The sequence below is a fragment of the Triturus cristatus genome, chromosome 3_1 (genome assembly GCF_964204655.1).
Source record: "Triturus cristatus chromosome 3_1, aTriCri1.1, whole genome shotgun sequence".
Lineage (NCBI taxonomy): Eukaryota > Metazoa > Chordata > Amphibia > Caudata > Salamandridae > Triturus > Triturus cristatus.
Genome location: NC_140583.1, coordinates 971,374,911 through 971,392,931, shown reverse-complemented (window position 1 = coordinate 971,392,931; position 18,021 = coordinate 971,374,911). Strand labels below are relative to the sequence as shown.

Here is an 18,021-nt window from a genome sequence, read left to right as displayed (position 1 = left end):
AGCCGCACTCGCTTCTGGAATTATGTTAACAGACTAAAAGCCAAAAATTCAACTAGGGAAAATGAGAGCCTGCGTGATTCATCACTGCTGTACGCTATCAATCCAACTGCATCAGGGTACATGGATGAGCAGGGGGCCACCAACTAGCCCACAAGGAACCAGCAGGTTTAAAACCCTCCGGCCCAGGTTTGCAAAATCATCAAGGCTCTGAAAAATGACTGGGCGCCCGGACCCAATGGCCGCCTTGCTGTAGTCTTCAAATGTGCATTTGAGGAATTTGCAAGGGTTCCGATTCCCCTATTCAACCAAAATTTCCTCTCTGCCCAAGTCCCAGACGCATGGAGGAGCTCCCGCAGGTGCCCTATAGTCAAGAAAAGAGACCCAACAAAGCCATCTAACTACCTTCCGATAGCCTTGTTGGATTTAGTGGCTAAAGTATACGTCCACCTGTTACTTAAACATCTAGATGCCTGTGTTCTGGACAATAATGTTCTTCCATTCTTTCAGACAAGCTTCAGCGCATCAGCAGCATACATGGATAACATCACTTCACTAGCTTCCCTAAGTCGCCAAGCAGCCCAAAGAAAACAGCTACCCCTTCTCTGTTGTTTTATCGATTACAGAGCTACCTTTGAGAAGCTCTATCGTCCCATGCTCTGGAGGAATTTAACCATGTGGGGTATTACCTCAAATCTCCTAGGGGTATTCACTCAGACATATGGGTCCTCATGAGGACAGGGCCACACACTATCACCCCCCAAAATCCCCATCCAAGGCAGATTAAAGCAAGGCTCCGTCCTCTCTCCGTTGCTCTTTAATCTGCGCACAGCAAGTCTGTGTAAAGTCTTGACAAACAGCTGTCTGCCCCCCCCAAATATACCAGTCGACTCTGCATATCCCTCAATATGCAGACAATATCATAATAATGGACCACATCAAAGTGGTCCTACAGCGAGCACTGAGTAGCCTCCACAAATACAATGTAAAGAACCATCTTGCGATCAACAAGGGCAAGACCAAAGCCGTAGTCTTTGGCTGCCACAAGAACAAAAAACTTCTTTCCTGGCATGGGGGGAGGGGAGGAGGGGGCATGACTATTAAAATGGCACCAACATGAAACTACTGGGAGATTTGATTTTAAGAGACCTCCTAGCTCTTGGTCCACTTAGGCTTATTCAAAAAGAAAGCCTCAGCCATTACACACAGGTCCGCCTGCCTCAATAAGAAATAAAAAAGTGCCTCTGTTGCTCCATGCTCGAGTCACAAAAGCTTGTCTCCTCCCAATGCTACACTATGGGCACCAGGCTTTTCCTGGGGCCTGTGCTCTGACTGAAGAACATGTGTTAAGGTTTGAAGAAATAACTTCAACTGCCCATGCATCTTTGCAGGTTTAGAACCCACTTTGAATTCTGCCTGTCAAACTAAACGCTAACCTGTGAGGTGGACATCCTGAAATGCTATAAACGTCTACTGAAAGCGCCTCCAAACCCACTTAAGACCTGTCTGAAAGCCAATTTCGAGAGCTCAGGGAATCCATGGCAACCTCTACAGAAGACAATTATATCTTTACAAATCGAAGCACCTGCATTAACGTCCAACACCATCTCTTTCCCGACTTGGAAGAACTCAATTAACAGACAGCTAATCACAGCCTCATTTCAGCAAGACATTGCTTCCCTAAAGTCCTCAGACATTCTAGTCCCTCAGAATACCTCCTATCTGTCATACCCCTGCTATACCTCCCAGAAACAATCCATCACAGAGTGTGTAGAGACATCATGTACATGCGACTCCTTGATCTTCCAATAGGAGACTTCAATCCAGCATGGGTCAACACAGGAAAGAAGGGGGCATGCAGACTATGTAATCTTAAGCGAGAATCATGGCTACATCTCCTGTGCTGCTCCTCTCTTGATGCCGCTAGAAGGTCCTTACTGAAACCAATCTTCTTGATGGAGGGGGCCTGCACATATCAGGAGGCCTCCTTGATATGCTTCTCTCAATCGAACGCAAGAACTTCATCAAGGTGTGGCAAATTTATCAAAGAACTTTAGAGCTTGCCTCCGACCTCGAATTAATGACTTTCAACCAATCATTTACCCTCTAAGGCTCATAACTGACTACTGTATTCTGAAATCTATGAAAGTCTAGTCACATGGCAAATGGTATACAGGCTATTTTAAACACCATTTCTTTTTTCACTTGCTATTCAGAGACCAGTATCGGCACCATCACACTTTAATCGTTTTTGCCACTGGGCTTACTGCTCCGTGTGCAGGTAATGATGAGATTATTAGTTTGGCTGGGGAAAGAACCTGGGCAAATAATTCGTATGTATGGAGGCAAAAAAATCTGAACAGTGAGTAATACAATTACATACGTTAGAAAACATACAAGGTAATATGTTATTATCAAATTATTTATTCTTTATAAAAGTTTTCCCCTTTTTAGACACATCTATGTAGATATATGCCTTTTTTTTTTTTTTTGGTTTTTTTTTTTTGCATAAAATATTTTTTTCTTTCCATCTTCAATCTTATTGTTATAAGCTCTGTAGCGGTGCCTTAATTTTATTGTGCTTTAGGCCTATTTTGACTTGTGTGTGTATATACATTGTCAGTAGCATTGATCAGCTGAATGTTTTCAACCGTCATTTCTTTATTGTTCACATCCTCTTTTTATGTAACGTATAGCCGTTGCAATGCTTTTGCCCATCACAGTGCTGTTATACAGTATAGGGACATCTATACGACTCTTCCCCCTTAAATACATAGGGTCACAGATACAGGCGTGAGTTTCTGTACCCGTTTCGACAGACGGACCTCTCTCAAAACCTCAGCAAATCACAAGAGGCATCTCCAAGCCTCCTCCTCACCTACACACCAAGAGCTTCTGGCTTGCCTTACATTTTACCTCCCATTGTCTGATTTGATCCGAAGACGCCAATGTCAGCACTCCCTGCAACTTCTGCACAATCATTCAGTGCCGGGTAGGACTGACGATAGATAGATGGATGGAGGACGGACGGATGGATGGATGGACGATGAATGAACGATGATCCATCCATCTATTCATCTTCCATATATTCATAATTCAACATTCATCCAGCCATTCACCACCCATCCATGGATGATGGATGATGAATCCATTCATTATTCATCCATCCATCCATCCTGTCCGCGTCCAACCCCCAGTGCTGGGATGCCTTAGGGTAGCCATCGCACTCTATAAATGCTTTTTTTCATTTCATCATCCATCCATTGTTCCGTCATCCATTTATTTATCATTTCAACACTGAACACATTTTCATATTAACATTGCATTGTACTTCAGCCTGTGGTCTTTTTATTGTATCGTCTTGACAGTCTAGAGGTGACTAAAAAAGCCATGTGATAGGCGATTTTCCCACACCTTATGTGACAAGTTGGCTCCAATGAATTGATCCAGATTTTTAATCGTGGGTTCTCTTCCATGTCAACAATTAGATTGATGGGTGTCTCTGAACTGTATCTGGATCCTCACTTGAGTGATTAATGCTTACATTGTTAATTTATGAATTTTGCACATTGGTATTATGCTGCTAATAATTGATCCTGTTGATGTCTTTTAGCCTTTTTTAATGTCTCTTTTTTTATGGCTCTGACTTATGCTGAAAAAAAGTTTATTATTATAGTATTGTATATTATGTTCCAAACAATTGTAATGATTTTAATTAATCAAACCATACAATTAACTCGGGGCTCAAAGAAATAAGCCAATGGCTGTTTTGCTTCCCCATGGGCCTGTGTCAAAACAGATAATGCACATCCTTCGCCCTTATGACCGTATAATAGAAAGTATTTTTCATAATCCGGCATTCCAAGGGCTGGTGAGCTTCTCTGTGCTCTATAGAGCCACTCGTTTATTTGTTTTCCCAGGGTAGTGGATCAGACATATCTTTGTGTGTAAGTCTCTGTAGAGGCCCAGCCACTAAGAAAAAGTTGGGAATTCATTTGACAACACTATCCTACAATTCCCAGGAACAGCATGAATTTTCTCTGTGTTGTTGGGGGACTTCGTTCTCAGGATTGGAGTGAGATGGGCTTGGGATGCATTTCAAGCTCCTTTCGCGACATGATCTCCCAGATGCAGAACCTCCCTTGACAGTACTGCAATTTTTGTAGTGTGTTTGTTCACTGCCACATGATTCAGCAATGCAGTGGTGTCTTGCTTGCAGGCTTTTTGCTTCAGTAACAACACCAGTAAGTCATCAATTGAGAGGACCAGGATTAAACTGCATGGCAGCTGTAGGGGCTCCAGATTTTTTTCAGCATCTGATTGATGCTTGAGGGACTTTGTACACTCTTGTGGGACTCTGCACCATGCCCGAACTATCCCTAAAAATCAGAGCATGAAGAGGAACACCCTATCCTCAAGTAAGGGAATGGAAAATAAAGATGCTTGACGCAGATCAGTGATCGAGAACCATTCATTCTCAGATGGAATTTGAAAAAGTATCATGACAGGATTTGGTAGCACAGGACAACATGGAAAATTGATTTGATTTACCTTTCTCAGGTCCTGAACTATCCTCCTCTTGTTTGATTTCCGAACACTTCTCACAGGTGAGTTGCAAGGGCTCCCTAATATTGATTTTAAGATAACCTGTTCTAGCATGGATTTGATAACTGGTGTAATCCCTGCCACAGCTTCAGGTGGGAGTTTGTATTGGGCAATTCAGGGATACTCTGCGTTAGGCTTCACTATGATTTTCAAAAGTTTGACATTTTTTATCAACCCAATACTTTTGACTATAAAGTCAGACTTCCTTTTTCACCATACGTTTTAGGTCAAGCCTGGGCAGTGCATGTGCTGCTCTGTGAGCCATGCTGTATTGTGTTAGGGATTTAAAGCTCCGCCCACTCTCTGCCCATATTTTCATTGGCTTGTGTCTTTTTCCTTTGTGAACGCTGGTCTCTGATTCCTTAATCACATTGTCAGTCCTTCCTTAATACCACCTTGTCTTAATTTGAATCTTCCCATGGCGATACTTTATCTCGGTGTCTTAAATGGGTTTTGTCTTACTTCCAGAATGACGTGTTTTCCTTACATTCACATTCCATGCGCACTTTCACTTTCAAAGCCCCTGGGACAATGGTGGGCACTTGTTTGCAATGCCATAGGTCTTGCATTTAGGAGAGTTTGAACTATTGGCTTTGTGAATGCCAACAGCTGAAACTCTCGCAAATGCGAGACCTACAGCATTGCAAATATTATTTTGTCAAAGCCCCCATGCCGCACTTTCACGTGCATGAAGGCCGTGCCCCTTTCTTTAGAAGAGCCGTGTCTAAGGAAAGGTGTGTGGCCGCTATTAAAGTGAAACTGTGGCATGGGGGCTTTTACAAAAAAAGCATTTGTTTGACATACAGATGCTTTTCTTTTTGAAAAGCCCTCATGCCACGATTTCACTTTAATAGCGGCAACTCGCCTTTTGTTAGACACAGCCTTTTTGTTTTTAAAGAAGGGGGCGCTGCCTTAATGCACGTGAAAGTGCGTCATGGGGGCTTTAACAACAACAACAAATATTTGCAATGCTGAATGTCTCGCATTTGCGAGAGCTTAAGCTGTTGGCATTTACAATGCCAATAGATCAAACTCTCGTAAATATCGAGACCTATTGCATTGCAAATGCTTGTTAAGTCAGGAGGTACGTTTTTTTTTGTTGTTTTTTTTCCTTTCATTAGGACTGGGAACAACCCAACTACTTGTTCTTTTAATTTAAGTTCTACCGCCTCATTGGGTGTCTGGAGTTCCATAACATCTGGTGTACAGTAAATCACAGAATTTAATTTGCAGACTGAATCTCTGCCCAGCAGATTGACTGGTTTAATGTATGGGGACCATAGTTTTCTAACAGTTGATCGGGTAGCTCCAGTAGTGATCTATGATATGGGGTTGCCATTCACCTCTCAATCTAGCTGCAGCCCACTCTGATCCACCTCTAGAGCTGCGCCAAGCACGCATCTTCCCCCGCACACCTTGTTCTCAGGCACAGTCATTGTAGTTGATCAGGGTTCAGTTCAATGGGCCTGTCCATACTAGGAACTGTTGGAGAATGTCAGCACTCTTAAAAGGGTTCTGTTGAACCTTTTGAGTTTAGATTCAAATCGTACCTTCATATGGTCCTAATTTGTTGCATCCTTGAGGCTTGGGCCATATTGGCATTATGACATTTGAACTAAAATATGAATGCAGTGTCAGTGCAGAATTTCATTTAGCATTTGACTTGGGTTCAGTTTATATTCTTGTTTCCAGAGCCCACCTAAATACTAAGAACACAAGCAGAAGTCTTCTTCAACAACCTATTTATACCCATTCCTGTATTCTGTTCAACAACCATTCATTCCACTGCCTCTGCCTATCGGACCAAAATTCACTGTCTAGGACATCTGACCACCACCTTGGTAACCAACTTCCTGCATTCCCGCACCAACATCGGGCGCAGAATTAAACCCTGAATCTGCCACATATGGACCCTTCTGACATGTCACTGCAATATTTACATAATGTAAAATCTCATCCAGAGGCTTCCACTGCCTACAAATCGCATTCAGCTGCATGTCGGAGCTAATTTCTGGACGCAAACCAAGAACAAATTCTGATAAGATTCCACTAAGATGTACCCTTTTAGAATAGTTAACACCACTGTGCTGTCTGAAAACCTTATATCAAACTCTCATAATAAACACTCTTGGTTAGTTTTAGTTGTCTTGAACCAATCAACCTCTTTCTGTGTAACCTTTGTTTTCAAATGAGCATTCACCTGGTTATGCTTGCCCATAACAGTTGGAAAAGGCACATGTGTTCTAGCATCTATCTGCGGTACTGCATTTGCCCAATCTAACACCACCTTGCATTTTGCCCACAAATCTTTAGGAACCAAAATGTCAAAGAAAGTATCCAAGCCCTCCCAGAGGAGACCTTTCAAAATCTTCCCAATCCTATCCACTGCAGTGTACAGTTGGTCGGGATTTTCCAGCAACTTTTGAACTTGATTTGTGAATTTAAAAAGATCATCACGACACCATGGTACGTGAGCCTACCCACCTTTTGAACGTATTTTAACTGGGACTCTCTACCATCTGTATAACTCACTCTAGTTCCCTCTTAAGCCCCACCAGTGTCCTCTTTCTTTTTGTTTCTTCTCCTTTCTTGCCCAATGGTCCTTGTATTTCTCTGTATCCTCTCACACCCTAATGTATTCCACTAATTCTTTCACATGCAAATCAAGCTTGGTGTCTTCCTTAGTACACCCTTGGTCATGAACATTCTGAAGTCTTCTTTAATTTCTGACTTTTATTCAGATTCACCCCAAATTTGGTAGCCACTCCTTCCAGCTTCTTATGCGCTACACAATTGTAAATAGATGTGGTCTGGACTTTAACAAATCATTCAAAAATTCATCTTTTTTACTGTTACTCGTATCTTCCCTTTTGTCATCTCCACCTCAACTTTTTCCCTTTTAGTTTCTTCCTTTGCTATCCTAGGGTACACTAGGCCCTTTACCACATTTTCTCTCCACCCCTGCTGTCTTGTGTTCCATCTTGCCTCCATCCAACTGTGTACTTTCTTTCTCATCTGTTTTCTATATTTCTCCTTCTCGTGGAAAAACAATCTCCGCATGACGCCTAATGACGTATTGACAGCAGCTCACTTCACTTCGATCACCTTTCCATAAGCTTAAATATATTTAAAAAAAAAACAATGACTCTTGTCTGCTAAAAATAAAGTCTGGAATAATTCTGAGGGAAATGGGGGGAATAGTACCCTCGTCATACAACCAAACACAGAAAGTAATTCCTCTATCAGTGGGAACCCACCCTGACTAGTATGGTCTACCTCAGTGCACAAAGTTTTCTATATTTCTACTTCTTTTTCTCATGTACAGCATTCTTCAATGCATTCAACTCTTCAAATTGTGTGGGCTTGGTTGGGGATTGATCTTGTACATCACTCACCTAAGATTCTCAATTATCCTCACTATATTAGCCATACTGTGGAGATTGCAAACGCCCATCTTTCGCTGTGATCCTATTCCATTGCTTAATCCTAATACACAAATGTAACCCGATGATAGCCTTGTCCTGTGTGGGAGTGCACTCAGGAAGGTCATCTTCACCGTAATGTACAGGTATGCTCACATCATTTCTCTACATACCGCTTCATTTCTTAAAAGAATCTCATCTTTGTTTCTTGCGCAAAGCAACACAGAATCTGTAAATTCCGATATGGAATAACCGGCGGTTCCCAAAAAATCACAATACAATACCTCAGCGAAACAAACACCTAATTCTAGCCCAACACTACTGAACTGACTTCTCTCAGTGTGGCACCCAATGGCATAATGACAAATCAGTGTGGCACACTAGCTGAATAAGCAATCTCAGCGCAACACCTAATGGCGTAATCGTAGCACCACACAGCGGCTCTCACTTTACTTCGATCAGCTTCGCATACAGCCGTGGCTGGTTATTGGGGCTGAGGGGCCACCCCCCCCCCCCCACACCTTTTGCCCCTCATTATTATTGTCTGTCAAGCTGAAGAAAGGTCAGCCTGACAGACACTGTTCATTTTCAGGTTAGGCAGCCGGTAGCCAGACTTTCTAAATGCACAGGCTCCTGCCTGCCTGGGCTGAACTTTGCTGGGCTGAGGAAGTCCCAACTCCTGTGGGCATGTCCTCAGCTCAGCAAAGGTCTCTGAGGCCCGCCTCTCAGTGACGAGGGATAGCGTCTGATTACCTTGTACCTGGGCGCTTCAGTTTTAAGCCCTGAAGCGCCATGGGCTGAGTGTCAATCAGTGACACTTCATCACAGAGTGGGGTGGGGTCAGACGTCTCACTGACCCCCATCCCACTCTATGATGACTACTTTGGGGAGCCAATGAGGAAAGGCAGCAGTCTCATGAGCCCTCCGTGGCAGAGCTGCTGGTAAGTGTGTGTGTTTTAAAAATATTTGGTGCATGTGTGTGTACATATGAATGTTTGGTAATGTGTTTGTGTGCGCACACGCTTGTGATGGCATGGCTGTGAATGTGTGCATGTGTCCTCTCCGCCCCTCCCCCGGCTCTCCAAAACTTACCGGACGTCACTGTTTGCATAAGCTGAAACATAAAAATTGAACAGTAATTCTCTAAAAAGTCCCTATCTTGGTGTGGCCAATGGCGCCTCATGGTACAACACCTCAACCTTAACAAAAAAGTCAAATATCTCTTTTACAACAAATCTGATGACCAAACTTCAAGTTGGAGCAATAAGAGAATCCATAAGTACAAGCGATATGCACAAAAAGTTATTTTAGTTCTCAACTTCAACACAGAGCTCTCTCTTGGACCCATATGTGCCAATGCAACTCACAATGTAACAAATCATCAAAAGCACTAGAACTCTCGACAACTCACAATCAAAATCACATAACCCCACTTATACTCCCATTCCTAGGATACTGCAACCATTTTTTCAGGGACACTGGAGCGCCATCAAAAATCCAACGGGACCATGGAAGCTCGAACGCAAATTGAGTCATGGCAAACTTAGATTCAGGGGAAACTTTTAAATCATCCTAGCCTTGGTGGAAACCATCCTCTGCTACCAATTTTATTACCGCTTTTCTCAGTGCAGATCTCTCGGCCCATGAAGCACTATCTGATGAATGGAAGCTTTCACCTGAGGCTAGTCATCAAATCAATGCATTTCAATAAAGTGAAGCACATTAGACTCCACAAGGAAGACCGAGAATAGTAAAGTTTCAAACCATAGAGGCTTAGTAAAGGTTAAATTGTTACAGCAGACAAGATCATTAAATTTGTATTAATCATTATATGAATGCCTTAGTCAATGTGAAGTTTAAACCAAATTAGTCATGTAAGAGGACGAACCAGCATAGTCGCCTCAAAGGAACAATTAAGTAAAATCCGTTCTTCATAAAGAGGGTACTCTGCTCTACGCTGTCAGCAAAAGGCTCTGCAAGCATTCAGAGTTGTACTTTATTGTGCACTAGCTTAAATCTAAAAATTCTTAACATTTGCTGCACCTACAAATAGTCCCATAAAACGATCCAATCAGGATAGAGTAGAAAGAGTATTGAGCTCATTTAGTTTCTCAGGCTCCTACACAATCTAGTTTCTCTAAGCAGCTTCCAAACTTAGTTATCTGCAATATAACAAGATACTTTGTACCAGCCTGTACTCTGCAGTTGTATTGTTGCAATCAATTGTGACGTACTGTTATCACATTGGAAAAAAAACATTTTAAATGGGAAGGAAACTAAGGGAACATAGCATTTATTAATTTGAACTCTACCCAGAAATAAAATACACGTTTTATGAAGCAAGATGGCAACCAGACATTAGCATTTTTAAAATGCAGGCCTATAATAACAATGGTCAATCGAAACCTGAATAATGCACATATAATGCATTTACGGGTTTTGTATGTTAATGTTCATAATATACAAAATGTTTAAAATGTCAAACAGTTTTGAGTCCATTCAAGTTTAAAAATGAAGATGTACTTGAGATGGGGAAAGGCTTTTTTTTTCTTTTTTGTTGAAACTTTTCAGATGGGGGGTGCCTGAGATTAGAAAAACTCAGTGTCTTCAAGTGTCGTACGCGATATATAATATAAATACACTTGGATGTAATTTTTGTGTAAACTGTATTTTACATCGTACATGTATCGTAATTTTACGTGCACATTGTACTTGAGGACACCAACATTACTTACCATGTGCTAAACTCGACAATCAAGAATTCCGCAAAATTGTACTTTCATTAAAAAAAATCAAATCCCTATGACTAATGTGAACTTAAAGGTCTAAACTGTTTTACCAGAGGATCGTATACTTCATCTAGTCAGACAATATCAAGGTAGGGCTTACACTTCAGTTTAAGAGGTTACAGAAGACTCTTCACAGATACAAATCTCAGTTCACCACATACTCATCGATGTTAGTGCTCAACCCCACTTGGCCAGTGATTTCAAAATAAAGAATGTAGGAATGTGTCGGGTATGCCATGAAATTCTTTTCAAATGCCATATCGTGTTTTGTTAGCTTTTGTTAACTCTGAGGTATGTTACCATACCACAGATTCTTGTTACTCGATGACTGTGCATGTTTGTTAAAACCAATACGGCATTTTAATTTTGTGCATTACAGTAGCTGCAGATCCCATGATGCAAACACAAAGTCAGCATTACTTGTGCCTCATATCCTTAGCTCACTCTGTATTTCTACTTGAGAAATATCAGAATTCCCAACTACGTTGTCTTTCCAACAGGACGAATTCCCCAGTAGAGTTCAGTTCACTTCAGTTGGTTAACAGAATTGGTGCAGCAGTCTGTGTGTGCCCTGTTGGAAGAGTTTGAACCCCAACTGAGTGGTAGCTTTTCATTCTTCTCAGATTGATAAAATTACTTCTGATGAACTGACCAATAAAAACATCAGTCTGCAACTCGATGACCCCACTAGACTATCCACAATCCTGTAATAAAATCGAATTCGTTCTTCCGTCGTAATTCCTGCTTATGACACCTAAACCCTTTTTACAACATGGTAATCCTTCGATCGTGTACCATTGCAGTATATTCCCTGGGTTTCATTGAAGTGTTGCAGGTTTCCTTGTTTGACTCTGCTGTGGTTGATTGCTGCTGTTGTGTTTTGCAGTGTGTCCATGTGTGCTGCTTTGTGACCGAATCAATAAAACAGACCTGTAAAGCGCACCAATACCCAAAGGCATACTTGTGCTTAGGAGTCACAGACTGTGTCCCAAGCCCTCTTAAAAACTCACTGGGAAGAACAGCACCCTTGCTGTAAATAGCAGTGGCGTAGCCAGGGTGTTCTGGGACATAAGGCAAGCAGGGAAAATTGGCCCTCATGTACCCCGGCTGGGTAGTAAAATACTTCCATATTTGGGGTACAGAGGGCCTCTCGTTCTCCTTGATGCTGGTGCCATTGCACCTTCTGCGCTCATTATGACTATCCCCATGGCAGAGAGCTAGACCTCAGTCTGTAGTATGTTATTGGTAAATGAGCCATAGAAACCACAGACCTCATTAGGTGCCTATTCACTTAAAACTGGAAGTAAATACTTAATGGTTGAGACTTTGCTTAAAAGCTGTGTGGCTGTGTTTCTCTATGGAAACGGTGATGGTCCTTTTTGATGCGCTTTACCTGAGCCCGCCGGAATATTTTCTAGAAATATTGCAGGTGGTACAAAATGCGGCAGTCTGCCTCCTTTTGAGACTGCTTGTGGGAGTGCATATCTCCCCACAATTACTGGATCAGCATTGGCTTCCGATTAGGAACAGAATTGTGTTCAAGGGCCTGATGCTGACACATAGGGCTCTTCACCAATCTGGGACTGTGTACTTTAGAGCCAGGTTCAGCTTACCTTCACCCACCTGAAATCTGCCAATAAACTATTTGTAGTGATTCCCAGAATAAGTAAGACTAGAACAGGAGGTAGATCATTGGCTTATTTATGTGCCACTGCTTGGAACCAACTCCTTTTTAGAACTGTGTGCTGTTTCTAATCTGTCAGCCTTCAAAAAAAGGCTGAAAACTTTGTTTTTTAATCAGGGTTCAACCAAATTTACTATCCTCTGATCTTCGGCTACTATGCCGGGACACTGTGATGAGTAGCTGTGAGAATTAGAAGTCTAATTTCATCATCCTCCGCCTATGTTTTGGAGTTTTAGCCATCGGCTTCTGGAACCTTCAGCAATGGACTTGTGATATTGTCACTCCCATCTTCTAGGAATATTTGTCTCGCCATTCTATTGGATATGTGGCTGTAACCTTCCTCTTCCCCTTGAATGCATGAGGGATTTGTTTTACATATGACAAGTACTCTGTCATAACCCATTTAATTCAATAACACAATGAATCGTATACACAAATCTTTATTATTCTGCAGTGCAGCTGGCCTTTTTTTATTTCTTTTGCATGTGCTCTTATTTTGCCAATGCTGGTTTGCTTTTTGTAAATGTCGATTCTTGCAATTTGGCTTTGATTTTCTAGTCATTCTGCCTTTCTCGTAGCCCATTCAAGGGTGTAGGTACGGAAAAATAGCGGCATTTATCCTCAGTGACACCCCTGGAGGTGCCTGAAATGCCATGCTTATCTGATTGAGTCACATTTTACTTGTTGATGTTTCACATCCCCTTCTTGGGGTGGCTGATTTTTTGTGTTCACTTCTAACCTACCCTCCCTCCTTTTCAGATGTTGCCATCGTGGAGGTGAATGACTCCTTTGCCCAGCCATCGCTCTTCTACCACTTAGGTGTGCGCGAGAGCTACAGCATGACCAACAACATTCTGCTGTTCTGTCAGCCTGACTTATCAGATCTGCAGGCTCTGAAGGTGAGTTCTGGTTTCCAAAAATGGCCATGAGCTCTTTGAACATAAAGAGAGACACGTAGACTGAGGTAAAGACTTCGAGATTGGGAGAAAGAGGCTGCAAGATAGAGATAGACGTACATACAGCAATAGAAGGAAAGACTGTGTGGCTCAGTGAGATGGTGAAAGCAGACTTGGAGAGACTGGTGAATAGAGCGACTGAGAGACACTGAAAGAGAGACTGATCAACAGACACAAAGCGCAGAGAGAGAGGGAATTGATAATGAGACATTGGGCAAGTCCTTTAGGTAGGGTAGTGGGTACCGAAAAGAATGTGTTTTGGGTACTGTTTACCACTACTGTCTTGACCCTGGGTATTATCACTTGAAGTCCTTTGTTGTGTTCTTGGCCCTATAAGGGTAGCACTAATTTCTGAATATTTGAAAATAGCTTTAGTTTTGTATACAGAAAAGAATACGACTACTTAGCAAATTTGATGCTGCCTTAACATATAATGTAACAGAGTTTGAGGCATGTGTGGCTGTAGATATACATGCTTTGCATACTCCTGCCATCTAGTGTTGGGTTTGGCTGTTTGCAAGTTGTTTTTCTAAGAAGCCTTTCGAGTCGCGAGGTAATGGGACTCCTCCTTTTGATAAGTGTGTATGAGCATCGACTCCATTGTCAGATTTTTTTTTTTTTTTCTGCCATCGGATTTGGACGTGTATTACAGCTCTCCAGTTCGAGACCGTTTTTGGGATCCTTTCGGTGAGTAATTCACTCTACCCTCGTCGGTATTGTTTCTATCATGTTTGTGTGATGAAATTCGGAAGACTTCCATTTATCTGGTAGGAAACCTCCAACCGCGGCCTTCAGGCGTAGCCCGTTCGGGCTAGTTTATTAGGTCGAGTCTGTAGCAGCGCACATGCGCTGCTCTGGCGAGACTTGTACTTATTACCAACTCCATCCATGCTTATCTGCTGATGGAATGGACTCAGTTTCAATTCTGCTCTATGTACCATTACAAGTACCGGCACACCTACCTGCACAAAGTCTGCAACCTGTGCTTGTCCACCAAGCACAAGGAAGTACATTAGGCCTGTAGGTCATTTCGATCCAAGAAGACCTTGCAAGACCGACTGTTTCAACGCAGAGAAATGCATAGGAAGAACATCCATCACATGCCCCATATCTTAAGACAACAAGATATCAAAGAGAAAGATCTTAAAGCTTCAGCTGCCGAAGAAGGAGGAGCCTTTTCGGTTCAAGATTCCGTCTCAGATCTGGAGTCACAATATCTTCTGCCTGTTCAAGGTGCCATGTACCCAAAGCCCTCATGGCCAAACTAAAAAAAACATAGGTTTTCTTGAAACAAAAGGCTTCTAGGCCACCACTGCTATCTGGCCATGGTAGGCACTGAGATTCGGCTTCGGCTGCCCCGCCCTCCAGCTCGCCACTGAAAGCGCACACAAAGCCTTCCGGTTCTGCACTGAGCCGTAATAACACCTCTTTGGCTTCTACCACACTGGTTCCGAAAGTAAAAACAAAGTTTGGCACCGAAACAAATAAAGGTTCCTGCAACAGTCCTGGAACCAATTTTAGAGACCATGCAAGCAGGCCGCATTGTCACAAGGATAGTCATACTACAATACCTGTCCCTTGCACCATGTTCCTCCTGTTTTTTTCTTTCCTCCACCTCATCCCACATCTCCATCATATGTACCTTAAGTAACTCTTTCGGCACATATTCTTTTAAACATCACCCCTTTGGGTGCTCCACATACAGACCCTGATGTGGGGATGATTATGGAGCACTACCACCAGACGCCTGGCAGGACTACGATATAGACCCTCTAGTGGACGCTAACCTACATCCTGCTAAACCCCCCACCCCCTTAAGATTCTTACTCGTATCAGGAGCTGATAGCTAGGGCAGCACAATATTATGGGGCAACATTGCATAAAAAATTTATGGAGGAAGATTTTTTTTATTCAAGACATTAGCCACACACACAATCTCAATCCCTACCAATGTTCAAAAGTATGGTGCACAGACATAATATTGATTTGGGAATATCGAAGTCCAATGATATCAAGTTGGAAATATCGAAGTGACAGAATATCGTAGAACAGAATATCTACTTAAAGGTGAGAAATATCGTTTTTGTTAATATCGAAGTTAGTAATATAGTTTGTAAAAATATTGTTAATAATATTTGTTTATATTAGTGTAATGTATTTTAGTATGCATTTCAAATGTATGTGTTCTCTATTTTTGTTTAAGTATTGCATTTAAAAAAAAATATGTATTACATTTTTAGAAGTTAATAATTTTTTTTAAAGTACACTTTGCGTTTTAGTTCCGTTGTGGTTTTATAGGAGAATAGGATGGGAAGTAATTAAATTATAATTGTTTTAATATTTACATATATAATATTTTATATTGTTGTGGTAATGTATTATCAATTATTAATTGGTTGTTAATTATTCATAATTTGGTAAATCTTGTTTTTTTTTTCTGTTTTTTTTTAGGAGCGGGTTGTAGGTTTATAGGGGAATAGGGTGGGAAGTAATGGAATTATAATTAATTGATTATTTTTTTTTTATCAATAAAGTATGATTTTATATTGTGGTAAATGTATTGGTTATTAATTTGTTGTTTGGTAAATATGTAAATTGTTATTTAGGAGCGGGTTGTGGGTTAATAGAGGCATAGGATAGGCAGTAATGTAATATTTTTTTAAATTATATAATGTATTTTAAATGTTATATTGTAAATTGTGGGCAATAATATATTAATTGGTTATTAATAATAATAATAATAATAATAATATTAATTATTTGTTATGTCATTTTCTTTTGTGAGTGGGTTGTGGTAGTGGGAATAGTAAATGTTTCCCCTCCGCTATCCAAAACTTTCCCTACTGTTGCACTCTCTGGAGTGGGAATAGTAAATTATTCCACTCTGCTATCCAACACTTTCCCCACAGTTCTACCTGCTGAAGTGGGTTTAGTAAATTATTCCCTTACGCTATCCAACACTTTCCTTAATGTTGTGCTCCCTGGAGTGGGAATAGTCATTTTTTTTTCCTCTCTATCTATTATTTTCCCTACTGTTGATGTAGTGTAAAATGTAATTGTAAAACAGTAAAAATATATTGATATATATATATATTCAAAGCTTGTTTCGCGATATCCTCTGCCTCAAAGGGATGGCGGGCTGCCGGCAAGGACGCGACCCTTATTATTCCATCAATCCTTTGCTCAAAAAAGATTGCGCCGAGCCCCAATTTGTTCATAACCGCGTGTTTTATTCCACCAGGTTTGTGGCAAACAACTCCCGACGCGTTTCGAAACCCTCCGGTTTCTTGCTCACGGGTCGATACGATGTTGACACTCGTCACATGATATAGTACACAATGTGTAAATAAACAAAGGACTACATTGCTGCCAGGTTCACATAGCTAGCTTGGACGCCATCTTTAAATAATAAGATGATACTGAGTTTCAACAGTTAATTCACAGCATTTCATTTAAATTTAAACAAATTCAATTGGACATTTAATTGATTAATATAATGAAATTTCAAAATGATAATTACAAGTGTAAATTTATAAAACCGTCCAATGATTGTATGACATGTATAATTTGCGATTGCATCATCGTAATTAAACTAATCATGTCACTTAACCCAAGTGGGTATACTGTGATTTCTGTTTCATTTAACCGCCCAGAAACAGAAATCACAGTATACCCACTTGGGTTAAGTGACATTATTAGTTTAATTACGATGATGCAATCGCAAATTATACATGTCATACAATCATTGGACGGTTTTATAAATTTACACTTGTAATTATCATTTTGAAATTTCATTATATTAATCAATTAAATGTCCAATTGAATTTGTTTAAATTTAAATGAAATGCTGTGAATTAACTGTTGAAACTCAGGATCATCTTATTATTTAAAGATGGCGCCCAAGCTAGCTATGTGAACCTGGCAGCAATGTAGTCCTTTGTTTATTTACACATTGTGTACTGTATCATGTGACGAGTGTCAACATCGTATCGACCCGTGACCAAGAAACCGGAGGGTTTCGAAACGCGTCTGGAGTTGTTTGCCACAAACCTGGTGGAATAAAACACGCTGTTATGAACAAATTGGGGCTCGGCGCAATCTTTTTTGAGCAAAGGATTGATTGATGGAATAATAAGGGTCGCGTCCTTGCCGGCAGCCCGCCATCCCTTTGAGGCAGAGGATATCGCGAAACAAGCTTTGAATTCGTTTAGTATCTTCCTCTGCCCGCTTCTAATTTTCTCGCAAGTCTATCGGAGGTGGGAGGATTTCCGGAGAGGTTACGAGTGCAGCGTTGTATTCTGTGTGGTCGTGAGACTACGCGGTTTTCATCTGCTTGCCGCTTGTGAAAACCCGGAATAAGAACCCGTTTTCCTCGGCGGACCACTGCGATTGATTCTTTTTGAAGCTGGTGGAAGCAGTAAGATGGGTCCGTCATTTACTGCAAGCGTGTAACTGAATTTCTTCAGTTATAGGAACTCTTTCAATTGGGCTCCTTCATTTGGATTGAAATGTTGGCAAACCGGGAGGCAACGCGACGTGAAGCAGCGGAGCTGCTTTTTATACCAATT

General features: G+C 41.3%; 1 protein-coding gene across 2 annotated transcripts in view; it reads left to right on the top strand.

Annotated features, from left to right (window-relative positions):
• Window positions 1-18,021, top strand: part of LOC146861338 (mitogen-activated protein kinase kinase kinase 5-like) — an 802,557-nt gene that overhangs the window by 41,818 nt on the left and 742,718 nt on the right. For both annotated transcript variants that reach the window (XM_085645620.1, XM_085645619.1), the window contains exon 2: window positions 13,257-13,396. In XM_085645620.1, the coding sequence (XP_085501746.1) occupies window positions 13,257-13,396 (140 nt within the window). The remainder of the gene's footprint in view (window positions 1-13,256; window positions 13,397-18,021) is intronic.